The sequence below is a fragment of the Mastomys coucha genome, unplaced genomic scaffold (assembly GCF_008632895.1).
Source record: "Mastomys coucha isolate ucsf_1 unplaced genomic scaffold, UCSF_Mcou_1 pScaffold7, whole genome shotgun sequence".
Taxonomy (NCBI): Eukaryota; Metazoa; Chordata; class Mammalia; order Rodentia; family Muridae; genus Mastomys; species Mastomys coucha.
Window position 1 is genome coordinate 92,827,788 of NW_022196913.1, and position 16,980 is coordinate 92,844,767.

The 16,980-nt window shown below is 39.9% G+C and overlaps 1 protein-coding gene across 1 annotated transcript in view; it reads left to right on the forward strand.

The window, feature by feature from the left end:
- Mal2 (mal, T cell differentiation protein 2) overlaps positions 1–16,928 on the forward strand; it is a 28,777-nt gene extending 11,849 nt beyond the window's left edge. The window contains exons 2-4 of the mRNA XM_031359313.1: positions 4,629–4,799; positions 14,227–14,382; positions 16,518–16,928. Of these exons, the coding sequence (XP_031215173.1) occupies positions 4,629–4,799; positions 14,227–14,382; positions 16,518–16,589 (399 nt within the window). The 3' untranslated portion in view covers positions 16,590–16,928. The remainder of the gene's footprint in view (positions 1–4,628; positions 4,800–14,226; positions 14,383–16,517) is intronic.
- Positions 16,929–16,980: the final 52 nt, after the last annotated feature.

A 16,980-nucleotide genomic window follows, 5' to 3' on the forward strand; every position in this document is an offset into this window, starting at 1 on the left:
TTCCCCTTATTTTATTTATTCATATTACATCCCAATCATGGCTCCCTCCTTCCTCTCTTCCCAATCCCACCCTTATAAATCCCTTTCCTCTTTCCCCTGCCTTCTCCAAGAGAAGGAGGATCCCCCACCTTGGGTAACACTCCACCCTAGGTCATCTAGTCCCAGCAGGACTAAGCACCTCCTCTCCCACTGAGGCCCAATCAGGAAGTCTAAGGAGGGGAAAGGGATCCAATGTAGGCAATGGAGTCAGAGACAGCCCTGGCTTGAATTATTAGGGGACCCACATGAAGACCAAGCTGCAAATTTGCTACAAAAGGCTAGGGGGCCTAGGTCCAGCGTCTGCATGCTTCTTGGTTAGTGGTTTAGTCTCTTTGAGTCCCTATAGCCTCAGGTTAGTTAACTCAGTAGGTCTTCTTGTGGTGTCCTTAACCCCAATTCTTCCAAGCTCTGCCCGATGTTTAGCTATGGGTCTCTTCATCTGTTTCCATCTGCTGCTGGATATTTGTGTGTGTGTGTGTGTGTGTGTGTGTGTGTGTGTGTGTGTGTGTGTGTGTGTGTGTGTGGTATGCATGGGTTTTGAACCCAGAGTCTTGCAGATGACAGTTAATGAAACTCTTGAAGTGGAGAAATGGCTATCTCATGTAAGCATAATTGTGCTATCCACTCATTACTTAAATGTGAACTTAATTGCACTGATCCACTGTCATTTCAAAGCTAGCCCTTGAACAGAACAAACACATAGATGTTGCTATGTGGGTGGGATTAATTGGGAAAGAAGAAACTAGCACTCATTCCCTCTTCTCCCTCCCGTTGCCATGCCGCCCCCACTCCACACATGGGGCCAATCAGATCACTTCTTCTGTAAGTACCCAGTTTCCTTTTCAAAGCTTGAGGTGTAGGAAAGGCTATAATTTAGAGTTCAAAAGAGCAGTTAGCCCATATTCTTTAGTCCTGCTCTTGTCTGACGTCAAACCTGCTGTGCTGCCCACCTCTCAGGATCCCTCCCTCCTGTTACATCTCTGTCCCCTTCTCCCATCACACAGAGCTCACTGTGCTCAGTTCTCTTTACAGCACTTGCCACAATCTGTTCCCCAATCAGATTTAATGGTGTGTATTTCTCCCTCAGTTAGAATGCTGAGAGCTGGAATCTTACCTGTTTGTAGGGTTGTTGTTACTATTGGACTTTTGTTTTGTTTTGTTTTGTTTATTTGCTTGTTTCTTTTTTCTTGAATGTTCTTGCTATGTGTCTATCAGAGTAGGTTTGGAGCCCATTTGTTTGAGTTCAGGTTTATTCAATACTACTTTTATTCTGAAGGATTATTTAGAGATGTGAACTTACCACAATGCCTGAGTTGTGTGAGTGTGCTTGTCTGCTCAATATGCCTCTTAACTACATGATGACCAGTTGTTCTTGATTCATTATTACCCTTGCACAGAGCTTCTCAGTAAATGATTCCTGAATTAACTGAATTTAATAATTATTCACAATTTACAAGTTATATTTATAGTCATTTAAAATTTTTATAGGTAGAGAATAAGGAGAGACTACTAGAAAGAAGATTCTGGGAAGCAAGTTAGAGACACTCTTACTGCCTTCAAATATGCAGTGATGTAAGAGAGGAGATATTCCCTTCTAGAGCAAGCTTATTCTAACTTTCATGATAACTAATAAAGTGGCAGTTAAAATTAACATACATTAATATTCATTACTTAAATTTATTGCATAAAATAGTAGGGGTTGTTAATTTTTTATTTGAAAGTAATAGGAATTGAGATATATTACCACAGCTATAAGTTTATTAAATGGATACTTGAACTGTCATTATACAAGCGGTAATTCATTGTGTGTGTAGAATGTTTCTTCTGAGTACATCATCAAGATATATACTGAGCCTTTTGTCTGGCTCTTTGTTTTTTTTTTTTTAAACAGCGTTTCTCTGTGTAGCCTTGGCTGTCCTGGAACTCACTTTTATAGATGAGGCTGGCCTTAAACTTAGAGATGCACCTGCCTTTGTCTCTGGTGGAGTTAAAGGCATGTACCACTATACCTAGCTTGAGCCTTTTGTCTTAAAACTTGAAGTTTTATCCTTTGTGATTTGTACAATTTGTATATTATCTAAGTATAAAGAAATCCGCATGCAGATGCCTGTTGGCCTTTCAGGGTTGGAGCTCAGCTAGTTCTTACATAAGCACTTGTCTAGCAGTATGGTCTGTATGTCGACTAAATAAATATTGAGAGCATCCTCTATGGAGTTGTGGGGGTGGAGGGAGCAGGAAGAAGGGTTCCTACCTGCCCAAGGCACCTTGGAAACAAGGGTGTGAGCAAACTTTTTGTGTTGCCAAGTGTAGCCTAGTCTCTGACTGGTAGTTAGGAAAGAATTACCATGGGATTAATAAATGACTTGGGTCCCGAGATATAAGAAGTCGTCTACTGCCAAGAAAATCTGCTAGTGAAGACAGAGAAAAAGCCAAGTATTCAAATCCCTTTGGGGAGGGTGACAGGGAGAGGGTAGTTGAGAATAGGTAAAACTCAGCAGAGGTTTTTTTTTAAGATAATGGTTCAAGATTTGGTATGAGTTAGGGACCCAAGCACACTCCAGTGACTTTCTGGCCCAGCAATGCCAGCCACTCAGACATGAAAGAGCTTTGTTTCTGAGCTGTGTTCTCTCTCTCTCTCTCTCTCTCTCTCTCTCTCTCTCTCTCTCTCTCTCTCTCTCTCTCTCTCTTTCTCTCTCTCTCTAATATTATATAAAACAGTGTGAAGGGCTTGGTGGCATAAGATAAAAAAGGGGACTAGGAAGATGGCTCAGCAATTAAAAGCACTGGCTGTTCAACCAGAGGACCGAGATTTAATTCCTAACATCCACATGGCAACACAACTGTCTGTAAGTCAAATTTCAGGGAATCTTACACCATCAAACAGGCAAAACACCAGTGCACATAAATAAATTAATTTTTTAAAGGAAAAGGATATAAAGGACTGGTGAGATCACAAGAAGTCTACTCTGTCTTACAAAGGCCACGCCACTTTTCTTGCATTGTTGGCAAGATGGAGAAGACTGGGTATCATTGCCCCTGATTCTCCTCCTGTGTTTTCTGACGCCATCCTAGTTCCCTTTGCCAGAATCTGAGGATTTCCCTTCCATGCTTTGCCTGCCATGTCCTATATCTGTTCAAGCACTATTGTCATCTACTTAGAAATTCCTATCTAATCCATTACCTCCTCTCCATTCTCCATTCCTTCATGATAATTTATGCTATGCTGCCATCCCATGTAGCCTTCAGTCCTGCATCCTTCCCTCTTCTGTGTCCTTCCCTACTCAGTCCATTCTCACATTCTAGCCAGCAAATCTTCCAGGTGCAGGTATGCATGGAATGCACTACTTCCTGATCAGGACAATCATGGCCTCCATTGCCCTTCCATGAACTGAATTGCTTTATGTGTCATCCAAACCCTGTAGCTTACTACCAGTTGGCTCAAGTGCTCACATCACACACTGCTGATGTGTGTTCTTTGCTGTACTAAGGTGCTATCCTCACCCCTATGCTATCACCACCAGATTTGTCTCCTGCCTAGATTCCTTCTACAACATCCTGGCCTCATCCTGGGGCTTATGGCTTCTAGGATGCATTTCTCAGACTGCTAAGATCTGCATCTGGAGCATTTACATGGTAGAAGTGTAGTGCCCAGTTTTCAGCCAGCTCTGGCATTAGTTCAGCAGTATTTTCAGGACTTGCTTTGCTGTCCATTTCCTAGAATAGACCCAGTTGTGTAATAGAGGTCAGGGCAGCTTGATTTTATTCCCAGCCCCTAGTACAGTGCCTGGATGTTATTGGTCAATTATTACATGGTTCTAAGGTACAAATTTTATTTCCAGAACATGGCAGACAGTAAGTGTTGATCACTTGCCTTACTTAGGGTGTGAACTGATGTCAAAAATACAAGTAGGTATGATGGACACAGAACAATGAGCACTGCATGTGGGTAATTAGAGAGTTACAGCTGTGCTTCTCTCAGAAACAATCAGTGAGAAAGAGAAGGAATACCAAGCAGTATGATGTTGACTGGAATAAAAACCTATCCACAAGGTGGTGTTTCGAGAAGCAGCAGCATTACTGGGTGGCTGAAGAACACCACCAGTGTGTGTGTGTGTGTGACTGGAGAACACTGCAGGTGTGTGTGGATGTCTGGGGAACATTGCAGGTGTGTGTGGATGGCTGCAGAATACTGTAGGTGTGTGCAGATGGCTGGGAAATCCTTAAGTAATGTGTAGATAACTAGAGAACACCTGGGTGAAGAAGATAATCCAACATGAAAATCTAGGTCCAGAGTTGACTTGAACTCTGGTTTAGAGTTGGTTTTGCACCTGTGGGAAGAAGACATTTTGTATAACGCTATGGAAACAATGAAACTAAGGAGTACAGGGGCTTCATGTTAGAATGAGAGAGCAATGTGGATGCAGATGGGGTTAACTCATCAGAGAAGCATGCTGTAATGCAAAGCTGCTACTGTGGTTTTTGTTTTTTGTTTTTTTGTTTTTTTGAGTGTTCTAATGCAAAGCTGCTACTGTGTTCTTTTTTGAGTGCTCTAATGCAAAGCTGCAACTGTGTTGTTTTTTTTCTTTCAGGTACTTGGGGGACTTGTCTGGATTTTGGTTGCTTCCTCCAATGTTCCTCTACCTCTGCTACAAGGATGGGTCATGTTTGTGTCTGTGACAGCTTTCTTCTTTTCGCTTCTCTTCCTGGGCTTGTTCCTCTCTGGTATGGTGACTCAGATTGATGCCAACTGGAACTTCCTGGTAAGAAATTTTTATAGTAAGCCTATTGCAAGAAAATGTTAGAAATGTACAAATATCTCATCCTGTTCAGAAATGCCCACGTCTCTACTCTTTCTGTTGCTGCATGGAGGAGAATTCAGGTCAGCATGAGGAGACCACTATGGTGCCCATGTGTGGGTGTGGTAGACAGCAGGGCCTTGGTTTGTAAAATTCCCACACTGACAAAACTAAAAATCACACTTCTATTTTTATGATTTATTAATTTTTATGATTATTTGAAAACTATTTCATTTCATATGAGAGATGAATTGAATTATAACTGAACATTAGAACAGATGCCTTTGAGAACTGAGTCATATGTCTTAAAATTTTCCATTCATTTCTTCTTCGGATATTTAAATGAGTTTATTCATACCTTAATAAGCAGGGTCATATCTTAATATGCATGATATATACCCTCTCACCTGGGATACTAACATCTATAGATTCTCAAGTCATACATATGTTTGTATACATTTAAATATATAATTAAATGTTTAATTTGCATATTATCTCATGTATTGTATAAAAAGCTTTATATCATCTGTAGGTTACTTAGACTATACATTGCAAATGCTATGTACACAGCTCTTTTTTTAAAAAAAGATTCATTCATTTTATTTTTTGTGTGAATGTTTTACTTGTGTGTATCTCTGTGCATTCCTGGTTGAGAACTATAACGTGGTTGCTAGGAATTGAACCAAGATCCTCTGGCAGAGTGTAAGTGCTTTTAACCAGTGAACCATCTCTCCAGCCCCTGCATGTAGTTTTTATACTGTGTTGTTTGGACAATGAAGACAAGAGAAGAATGTCTGTACATATTTAGTATAGACACATATTTTTATGAATATGTTCAATGCATAACTGATTAAATTCACACCCAGGAAACACACAAACACAGAAATGGGCAGATTGTCCAAGCTTTTCAGAAAACATGTAGCTCCATATCATTTTCAAAAGGATATTTTATAATTAGTTCTTCTCTAAAATTAATTAATGAGTCCTGAAAGATAAATTGATGAGACCATGTCAAACTCACTGTTTAAGATAAGCTACCATCCCCTGAAATCTACTGACGTTGTATTTTTCCCATGTATTGTATGGAGCTTTCATACCAGTGGTCCTTCATTCTCTGGGACACATTTTGAAAGACAAGTGGGGATGATTCTGATCCACAGTGAACAGGGCTTTAGTGATGCTCATAGGGAACTGCCTTTAGGTTCAGAATCACACTGGGGTGTTCTGAAACTAAGTCAGACCACCATTTGATATTTCTATGCTGTTTATGAGCATAACAGCACCCCTCCCCTACAGCTTTAGGGGCCAATGTTAAGGGGAAGTGTTTTACTTACAAAACTTAAGGAGAACTGTAATTCCAAATGTTTTCAGCAGAAGCATCCAGCAAATAGGGCTGCCCTCTAAGATAGTGTACAGGCTAAGGGTGGCATGCGTTAGGACAAAGCTAAGAGAGCAGTGTGTAATGGCCACAGCCCTCAACAGGCTTTCACTGAAGCTTGATTTGCCTCGGACAAAATAGTTAGTCCCTCTTTATTCCAATTCTCTCCTCTGTAAGATGGAAATAATAGCAGCAGCCTTGCCAGATGCCACTAAAGAATAATAGAAATAATGCATTCATAGTGTTTAGTTTTGTGTCTGGGTTATAATCTCCAAATGACAATAATTCTAATTCTTTAAAGACAGAAGTTTGTAATTCAGAACTTTGAGGGTTCTAGTTCTATGTAGTTGCTAAGGTAGTGTTTAGGAAAACACTAAATGTAGGAACATTTTCCCTAATTTCAATATTTGTTATTTGATCATATGATAAAATATGCAGTCCTGGGTTAGGGTACAGAGAAATAGTTCACCTCCTCTTCCTAAGTGCCTGGCTTTCTCATGAGAAGGTGTGCAAATGAATCAGCTGATCTCCAAAGTTACTAACAGAACTCAGGTCCTTCAGGCATCAGACTTAAAGATGGTACCATATCTTTGTTCCACTCTGCTCCTGGTGGTACTTCAGGAGCCTTAATAATCACTACCCATCTTGCTGGCTCTTCCCGAATGCTGTATCACACACAACCAGACTGTTCCCATGGGAGTCCTGGATCTCCTGATTGCCTAGCAACTGAGTGTTCAATCTGGAAATGTTTCTGGGATCCTGCAGTATCCCGTATTCTCTCTAATTGGTTGATACATGTACCATTTAAATGCTTAAATACTTTAAGATGTCATTCCTGGTCTTATTAGACAGATATCCCTACTGTATTCCTCCCCCTGCTTGGATTGTATCTTCTTTTCAGTACTAGAGCATTCTTAGTAGTTTATTGGTCTTCCCAACTTTGCATTTCCCTCCCATTTGTAGCATTGCATGTAATGGTCAAGCAATAAACCATCCTTGTTTTAATTTCACCACCATATCAAAATGAATGTTGGAAAGCTGGGTCTGATTGCACAAATCTATAATTCACCACACAATAGAATGAGGCAGAAAGGTCTTAAGTCCAAGTCCACTTTGGGCTAACACAGTGAGGCAAAACAAAACAAACAAACAAACAAACAAAAATAAATAAATAAATACAAAACCAGGAAACCTCTAATGCTTTGTCCATAGTTCATCTGGGAAGAGTACCCTATGTTCTTGTACATTTTTTAGTCAAGAAAAGAACTAGGTACCGGCTGAGAAAGTTCTTAGAGCCAAAAATATCTCAAACGTGTAGACTTTTAAAATTTTGGGTTTTAGTACTCAAACAGTTTCAATGTTCGGGCCATCTCAGAGGTCATATTTTCCAGTTAACATTGTCCACCATGCAATAGCTGTATACAACATGTGACACTATTGTTGCTATGGCTGGGGCTCAGCACATGCGGGCATACCAGCTCCTGCCTCCATAGAGTTCGCTAAGTGCTGTTTAGGTTTAGAAAGATTTCGAGGATTCTCACAACCAACCATCAGACAGAGCACAGGGACCCCAATGGAGGGGTTAAGGGAAGGACTGAAGGAGCTACAGGGGCCTTATCTGGCATCAATGGGAGGGAAGGCCCTTGGTCCTGTGAAGGCTCAATGCCCCAATCTAGAGGAATGCTTGGGTGGTGAGGCAAGAGTGGGTAAGTGGAGCACCCTCACAGAAGCAGGGTAAGGGGGGATGGTAGAGAGGGTTTGCAGAAGGGAAACTGGGAAAGGGGATAACATTTGAAATGTAAATAAAATTTTAAAAAGTCAAAAAAAAGAATTGGGTGTAATCAAACTATGCCATTATATTATATATACATACAAAATTGTCAAAGAACAAAATTATTCAATAAAAATATTTTCAAATCCAAAAAAAAAAAAAAGGAAGATTTCCATTCCATGTTCTATGCGGCTTTCCTCACATGGATGCCTCTTCTGATCACATATCCAAGCCTTATGTGGGTTGCAAGGCTTGCTGTGCGCTCCTAGGCCATGACAGTTTTTGAGTCATGCTCATCACGCAGTCCTTATCAGATTGGTATAAGTTCTAATTGCTGCATTCTGTAATTATTAGACATTGACTGATAAAAAATTAATTATTTCCCCTGTGAATAATTTAAGACTACTTTGTACTCCGATTGAGAGGATAGAAGTGCATTTTAGAAAGAGTTTACTCTCTTCAAGTATTTATTGTAAACACTAATGGTGATTTTTTTCATTTTCAATATGTATAATGTGTGCATGTGTGCATGTATGTGGGTGCACATGCATGGACACACATGTTTGGGTATGCACACATGTATGTGCCTATGCCTGTGAAGGCAAAGTTAATGTCAAGAATCAGCCTCAATATTTCTTGCACATTCATCTGTGAGGCAGGGTCTCATTAAGCCAGACCTCAATGCTTAAAGGGCAGGCCTTCTGCATGCTAAGCGAGTTCTCCATCTCTGAGCTACTGCTCCATGCCTTTTTCACATTTTATTTTGAGGCAGGGTCGTAATGCCCAGAATGCCATTGCACTTGCCTTTACCTCAACCTCCCAAATGGTTAGGATTATAAGTCTGCCCGGATAAGAAGCCAATTTTGATTTTGAAGTAGCTGGGGGTTGTGGCTTTCTCCCTGCCCCTGTATATAAGAATAATACCACTTTGGTATGACTTTGAAGAAGAAATTTCATATTTATACCCCTCCCTCTTTAGGGGAAATATGCTAAGGAAGGATACTTTTTAGAAGAGATGTTTAAATCATACACAATTAAACAAATCCCACTTTATTTTATAGAAGTCTAGTGGGCATACATTTAATCAGACTCCTGCTATGAACATCACCTAATAATTTAAATGTCCTGAGCTACATTCTATGCTACTTTGACCTGGACACTTTTATTTTCCTTTGAGATGGTCTTGCTATATATATGTAAACCAGACAGTAGCCCCAACTGGTGATCCTCCTTGTTCAGACTCCTAGGTGCTGGAGTTATGGCGTATGCTACCAGTAGTAAAACTAGGTTTTAGTGGCTGTCTTCCATTTTCTATGCTGCTGTAAAACTCGGATTCCCCATAGGTGTGCAGATATTTTTCTTTTCTTTCCTTTTCTTTCTTTTCTTTCATTTCTGCCCCTCCCTCCTCCCTCCTCTCCCCCACCTCTCTCAAACTATTTAGTTAGCATTCATCCCTGAGCAAAAGAATGGAACACTTTTCTCAAGATTAAAATTTTGGAAATGGTCATGTGGGTTGGAAGAAATTCCATGCAATTTTTGAGGTTGAGGTTGTCTGATAAAAGTGTGAAGAGGCAAGGAAGGCTCTGGGGTGTTTAAATGCTATCAGGATTGGTTTGGAGAAAGGGCATGGGAACAGGACTCAGAATGGGACTGGGCTTACCTTAATGAAGACCTGTCAAAGATGGTGGTTTAAAATGGAGCCACCGAGCAAGGCATCAGCATCACCCGGACTCCTGTCAGAAATGCACAGCCTCAGCCAACCCTATCTAGACTGCTGAGTTCAAAACTAGGAGATGGCACTCATTTATCTGTGCGTCAGTACGTTCTCTAAGAAGGCTCTGCTTCGTCCCAGTGTTTGAGAACCCCCAGTGTAGTTCAGTGTTCCAAACCATGAGTGAACCTTGCAGAAGACATTTTGTGTGACTTCCATGTACAACAGGCATTAGAGTAAGACAAGCAGAGTGGTCAGATATTAGTGTGTAGCTCTCTAGTCGGGGTGCACAGAACTAGGAGAGGCTTTCAAGATGTTTCTGAAATAGACAGGGCAGCAAAAGAATCATTGTACAGTTAGTAACTTATCTAAAACCATTTACTGGTCAAGAAGTGAAAACATTTTTTAAAAAGCTTAAGTAATCTCAAAACTACTAAGTAACAGGCTCTAAGAAAGATTTAGAAAAGGAGATTTTGCAGAGGCTCCATCTGGCAACTCATGGAGGGAAATACAGGGACCCCACAGCCTAACATAAGGCAGGCATAAGTTTATGCTGCACAGAAGGGGAAGAAAGATTGTAGGAGCCAGAGGGCTTGAGAACACCGAATCCACAAACCCGGATTCATAGGAGCTCACTGAAACTAAAGCAAAAATCAGGGAGCCTGCATGGGTCTAACCTAGGCCCTCTGCATCCATGTTATACTTGTGTAGTGTTTTTGTGGGGCTCCTAACAGAGGGAGTGGGGGCTGTTTCTGATGCTTTAGGGACCTTATACTCTTACCGAATTGTCTCTTCCAGGCTTGATATGAAGGGAGGTACCTAATCTTTATTGCTACTTGATATGCCATGTTTGGTTGATATCCTTGGGAGGCCTGCTTTTTTCTGAAGGGAAATAAAGAAGGAGTGGATGGAGAGGAGGGGTGAGAGGTGGGACTGAGAGGAGAGAGGAGAGGATGCACTCAAGATATAATATATGAGAGAATAAATTAATTTTTAAAAATTCGAAAAGGAAATAGAAGATTATGATATTGGTGGTTGGTTTGGGTTTTGGTTTTGGTGTGTGTGTGTGTGTGTGTGTGTGTGTCCATGTGTGTTTGTGAGAGAGAGAGAGAGAGGGAAAGAGAGAGAATGAGAACATATGTGCATGAGCATGAGCACTTGTGCACATGCACTTGATATCTTCTATGGGGAGAAAAAGAAAGACCTGTATTAGACAATGCTGAAGGATGTAAAATAAATAAGAAAACCCTCATTTGTTATGCAGTGTTGAGTCCATAAGAAGCTCCACAACACCATTGAGATCCTGTATTGGACATAGTGACTATGCCCAAAGTATTGGACTATGTCCAGCCCAAATGTACTGTGACTCCCTGAAAGCCACTCAAAAAGAATGTGTCTTTGGCTCAGACACTTAAGTATCCCACGTCTATTGAAACTCAAGAAAGTGCCATAAGAATCAAAATCCAGTCACAAAAGCTGATGGTATAGAGTCATGCAAAAAATAAGCAGTAAATCTCCTAGCAGTGGCAAGTCCCATCACTAAACTGTACCTTTGCCTTTCTGTGTGAAAGGTGTCAGAGGTACATGTATAGCTATGGATGTGTATTCATGTATATGCATGTGCCTGTGGGGCCTTGGGTATTGTTCCTTCTTAGGAGCCTTCTATCTTGCTTTTTGAGACAGAATCCTGTTGTAGTAAAAATTAATGCTGCTCCACCTGTGATCATTCAGTTCCCAAATAAAAGACACAAAACCTTTATACTTAGAATAAGCCTCAGTACCACTAGAGCTGAGCAGATATCAACCCTCTAAGCTATTTTGTCTACTTCTCTGTCAACCCCACAATATAGATTGCCATGTTCAGCCTGAGACTCTCTTACTTCCACTGGCCAGCCCTTATCATGTAGTCATGATTTACCTGCCCCATGACATCTTCTCCTCCCTTCACCTCTCTCTTCTCTCCTTGGGGTCTCTGCCTCAGACCTCCAGCTCTGGGAACCAAAACCCCACCCACCTCTCTTCTGCCCAACTAGAAGCTGTAGGCATCTTTATCCAAACATGGTTTACATTAAAGAGCAAGGTTACATAGCATGATTTGGTGTACACCTCATCCCTGGAGACAACCAGACCTTGGGGGTCAGTTTTTTAGCATTGCAATACATAGCAGCAGACCAAACCTCCTCCACAGAATCCTTCTCTGGGATCTGGAAGTCATCTAGACTAGCTGTCCATCAAACCCCAAGGATCCATTTTCTGTCCCCACCTCCTCAGTGCTGAGATTACAAGTGCATGCCACCATTTCAGGCTTTTTAACATGAGTGTCAGGTTAGGATTCAGGTTCTGTGTTTGCATGTCAAGTACTTTACTCTCTCAACTGCTGACCCAACCCTTAGCTTGGCTTTTTAAGATAAAACTAAATCTTTTCTAGAATGAGTGACTAATAGTCAATCTCAATTCGCCTTCTCAATTTTTATAGCTATTAATAATTAATAACCCAGTAAGATACATTTAATTCATGAACCCACTGACATTCCAATTTGGATATTGACCTTTGTCCATGAACATTTATTGAGTAGACATATGACCGCATGTATCTGAGCATTGGCTGTATGTAGATGTATGTATGTGATGTGGATAACAACACAGTGAGAAGTATTTTGTAGAAAGCAATTTTTTCCAGTATAACTTACGTATCTCACCCTGGTTAATTTTGAATTAGCATTCTAGGCATAATAATTCTATGGATGATACTGTTGAGTGGAGGGTTTACAAAAACAGTACAACATTCCCTTTTGTAATTTTGTTAGTAATATCGCTTGAGAGGAGAAAGGTAGCCCTTGAAGAGAGCCCTCAAACAGGCAAATTAGCACTGTTACTATGGAATTTTCTTCAAAACCTAGCAATAGAACTCCCATATGACCCATGAGTCTCCCAATATGTACAGCTAAAGGTCATGAAGTCAGTTCATCTGTCTGTGCCCACATTTTCTTTGCGGGATTGTTATAGTAATCATCATATGGAATTAGCTTGTCTTCACTAGTCATTTATAGGTAAATAAAACATCCTGTATATACACAAAGCTGAAGACAAACCTAGTATTGACAATAAGATAGGTGTACGTAGAGGATCTGCAAAATGAATAAGCCAGGCACCAAATGATGTTCATCGTAAGTTCATCAACTGGTGAAAGGTGAAAAAATTGAACTCAAAGAAGTGGAGAATAAAGTGGTGGTTTTGAAAGCTGTTGGGGGGGAGGGGGTTGGGAGGGCATTTGCCAAAGCATTGCAGTAAATCAGCAAGAAATAGTACCTCCGTAGGCTCTACAGCACAGGCTCTACTTAATAACAACGTATTCTGGAAAACTGCTGAGTAGATTCTGAGAGTTCTCACCATTTAAAGGGTGAGTGTGTGAGATGGTAAGTAGTTCAATGTAGTTGTTTCATATTGTATGCATATGTTAAAACACATACAATGAATATATAATTTCTATTGGTCAGTAAAAATTACTAATTAATTTAGAATTTTTTAATGAAAGAAAGTCAACTTTGGAATCAGATAAGCATGATTCTGATCCTCCCCCCAAAAGTTAACCTGTGTATGAGAAGAAAAATGAAGTTTTGTTTTTAAAAGAGATAGTAGATGATAAGTGTAAGGATAAGAATTTACGCAGATGAAGACACTGGAATGTGACAGCTATAAATATAAAATATGTAGATGGTATATTTCAAGTAAAACTGGATTGTAATAGGTTATGCTTCACATTAATCCTAGTAGTGCACAAAATAAAATCATTTTTGCAGTACTGTTTATTCCTTGTTTTTAATGAAATATAAGGTTGTATGCCTTTGAATTCTATCATTAGGTCTATATCTTGCAGAATATAGAATAATATATAATTATAATTGCAATAATAATTACTAAAATACTAAGGATATGAAATAATATAATTTTATTTGAACTTTAAACGTGCCATTTATTTTAGTTTTAAATTTAATTTAAATTAAAGACCTTTTATCTTAATGTAATTAAGATGAATATCTGTGTATTAATCTAAACTTATATTGTGTTCTATTAGAAAATTCAATATATAAGAAAATTTACTATTGTACCAAATAAAATAGATTCACTGATATCTTTATTAGTTCTTTGAGCATTCAGAGCTTCTCATACAACATGTTTTGATCATATTCACCCAAGGCATCCAGCTCTGTATTACCTCTTTTAAAATTGTGATTCAAGACCAATCTGTGCTATCAAATATCTTTGGACATGTGGCCTTCCACCGGAATGTGATCAACTTATCCCTCCCTCTCCCAGCAGCTAACAGTTGCTATCTCTCTAAAGTTAAGGAGGGGCTTATTTAGAGTCTAATGATTCTAACTTTGGTAAAGCATTCAAAATAAACAATGGATATACTTAAGATAATTTGATTAAGTGGCCTGAGCTTCCCTGTGTAAACTTTCCTTTAAAATAAAGAAGATGAAAGCATCTTACAGCTCTTACCTATAAATGCCTTTCCTCTACTCCTTAGGATTTTGTCTACCATTTCATAGTCTTTGTCTTCTACTTCGGAGCATTTTTACTGGAAGCAGCAGCCACCTCCCTGCATGACCTGCAGTGCAACACAACCATGACTGTGAAGCCACTACTGAATGATAACCAATACAACATCAACGTGGCCGCCACAGTAAGTGCTGCATGGGGAAAGCATCATCCTTCCATGGTCCAGCATCCAAGAGACTCCTCAGGCAGCAGTGGCCTTTTAATAGTAGCCTTTAGAATCAAATGTATAATAGCTATTTATCTATTTAGTTGTCTAATGAGCAAAGTCCTCTCATCATCCCCATTGTGGGTGACTTTACTGCAGCCCAAAGCTGTTGACATTCTCTGGGAAGGCAACAAGTCTATAGACCTTGATGTTGTAGGAGGAATCCACTGTAGTGTTCTCTCTTTCTTAATTTCAGAGTCCCCTGGTAAGGGGACTTTGCTCTTTTCAACCTTGTGCCCATTTTTAGTCGGTATTATTGGCTGAATATTCACCATGGGCCTGCCAAGTAGAAGGGCGTTTTCTCAGGGTGGGGCTGACATGAATAAGTTTCAGTTCTTATTGTTGGGGTCAGTGCTGGAGAGCAGGAAGGCAAATTCACCACTCATTGTAACACATGGAATACAGGAGGAAGACTTCTGCGGAGACTTTAAAACATGGGTCCTCTTTTCATTCACATACTGTAGCAAACCTGTCATTTTATATTAAATAGTGCAAAGAAATACTGGGGTTTTTTTGTTGTTGTTGTTTTCATGGATAATTCGGTGGGGTGGTCAGAGGTGGTTCCAGATAGGCATTCTCTGTTTAACAGCCTGGCTATCCTGAAACTCACTTGGTAGACCAAGTTGGTCTCATGGATAATTTTTAAAACTACCACAAATTGAAACTACTTTCTGAAATGAAGTATCTTAATTGATGTTTAATAGTTCCTATAGTGCATGACTGAACCTAGAATCTTTTCCTCTTTAGCCTTTACACCCTAAAGGGTCCAACTTTTGGAATTTTCTAGACTGTTCTTTACTAGATATGCCTCTTCTGGAAAGCTGTCTCTCTGTCTCTCTGCCAAAGTGAAGTCACCTCCATGTGTAGCCCAATGCTTTGAGTCTTTCATGGCATTCCATTTTTCCACTCATTCTAGTCCTGTCAGAACTCTAGGTCTTAAGTTTTCAGCAGGTAAAATTGATCAGCCATTCATGTGTCACGCTGGGTTAAATCTTTTCCTTTTCTTTTTCACTCAGTATAGTTGAGAATGGGGGCAATTCCTTCTCACTATTGATAAATTTCCAAAGCAATTATTCTCACTTAGAGGACATTGTGTATATTAAAAGTATATTACAAAAACAAGTGAAATGGGAAGGGTTGATTAAACTGTGACAAATGTCTGTGAATGGATCTGTCCTACCTTCTCAGGCTGCCATTAGGAACCTTTCTACCCTTGCCAGGCACCAGGTGGTGGTGACACATGCCTTTAATCCCAGCACTTGGGAGGCAAAGGCAAGTGAATCTCTGAGTTTAAAGACAGCCTGATCTATTGAATGAGTTCCAGGACAGCCATGACCACACAGAGAAATCCTGTCTTGAAAAGCAAACAAACAAACAAACAAAGGAATCTCTGCCATAGACAGTCATATTTTATCATTTTGAATTGGCTCATAATCTCCTTTTCTTTGGCTCACAAGCCTCTGAATGTCATTTGGGGACAATGTGTACTCTTTGCTTATCTGCACCAAAAGCAGTGATGTATGCACAGTTGGTGTTAATGACACCCGCCATGACACCAAGGAAACAGCTCCAAGCAGGGCTTGGGCTGGGACAGCTGTCTCCCACCTGAGGAGGAACAGAACTCAGAACACATTCCTATGGGTTTTGTCTACTGAGTTCTAAAAGTGACAGAAATGATTTGATGTGTCCTCAGGGTCTGATAGTTACTGTCTTCTTAGCTATGAAACTACTGGATGATAAGATAACTCAGACTGAATTTTTTAATACGCTGCCTGGAGGTTCATAAATACTTAACAAGTGAGCCTGACATGTGAGCAAATGGGGAAAGTAAGGCTGCCTGTAGATTTGAAAGTTAAGAGCTATAGTGTACAACGGCCGGGCCAGCACTGTGAGGTAACAAAACAAAGTCATCGAAACACAGATCACTATAAAATCCTGTCCCGTTGAAGCATCCACAGGTCAGTTGTCGAGTGTTTGTTCAGTGGTCTCTCAGGATGCAACTTCTAAAAGTCCATGTAGTGAATCTGATGACAGTGTTTCTTTCCTTTTCTTAGGTTTTTACCTTTATGACCACAGCTTGTTATGGTTGCAGTTTGGGTCTGGCTTTGCGAAGGTGGCGACCGTAGCACTCCTTGGAAACGAACAGTAATGTGCTGGTTTCATTTGTCTGCTTTATACGTCTGAGCACTTGGGTACCGTTTGTTCCAATGTAACATTCCAAACATCGTTAGTTTAATACAGAGAGAACATCAGTGAAAGCTGGGGTTTCTTACATGGATGGGATTTTCATTTTATTCTGATATTAGAGAGGTGTCAGTTCCTGCTTCATCTCTCTTTTCTTTAAATACACAGACACTGTTCACAAAACAATAGTATTCCTTTTCTTCCTTTCTTTCTTTCTTTTGTTTTGTTTTTGTTTTTGGTTGTCACCCAAACCTTAATAAAAGTAAATAACTAAAATAATACATCTCAAGTAGCTAATTCTATCATTTAATAATCATTTAATTCTATCTTTAA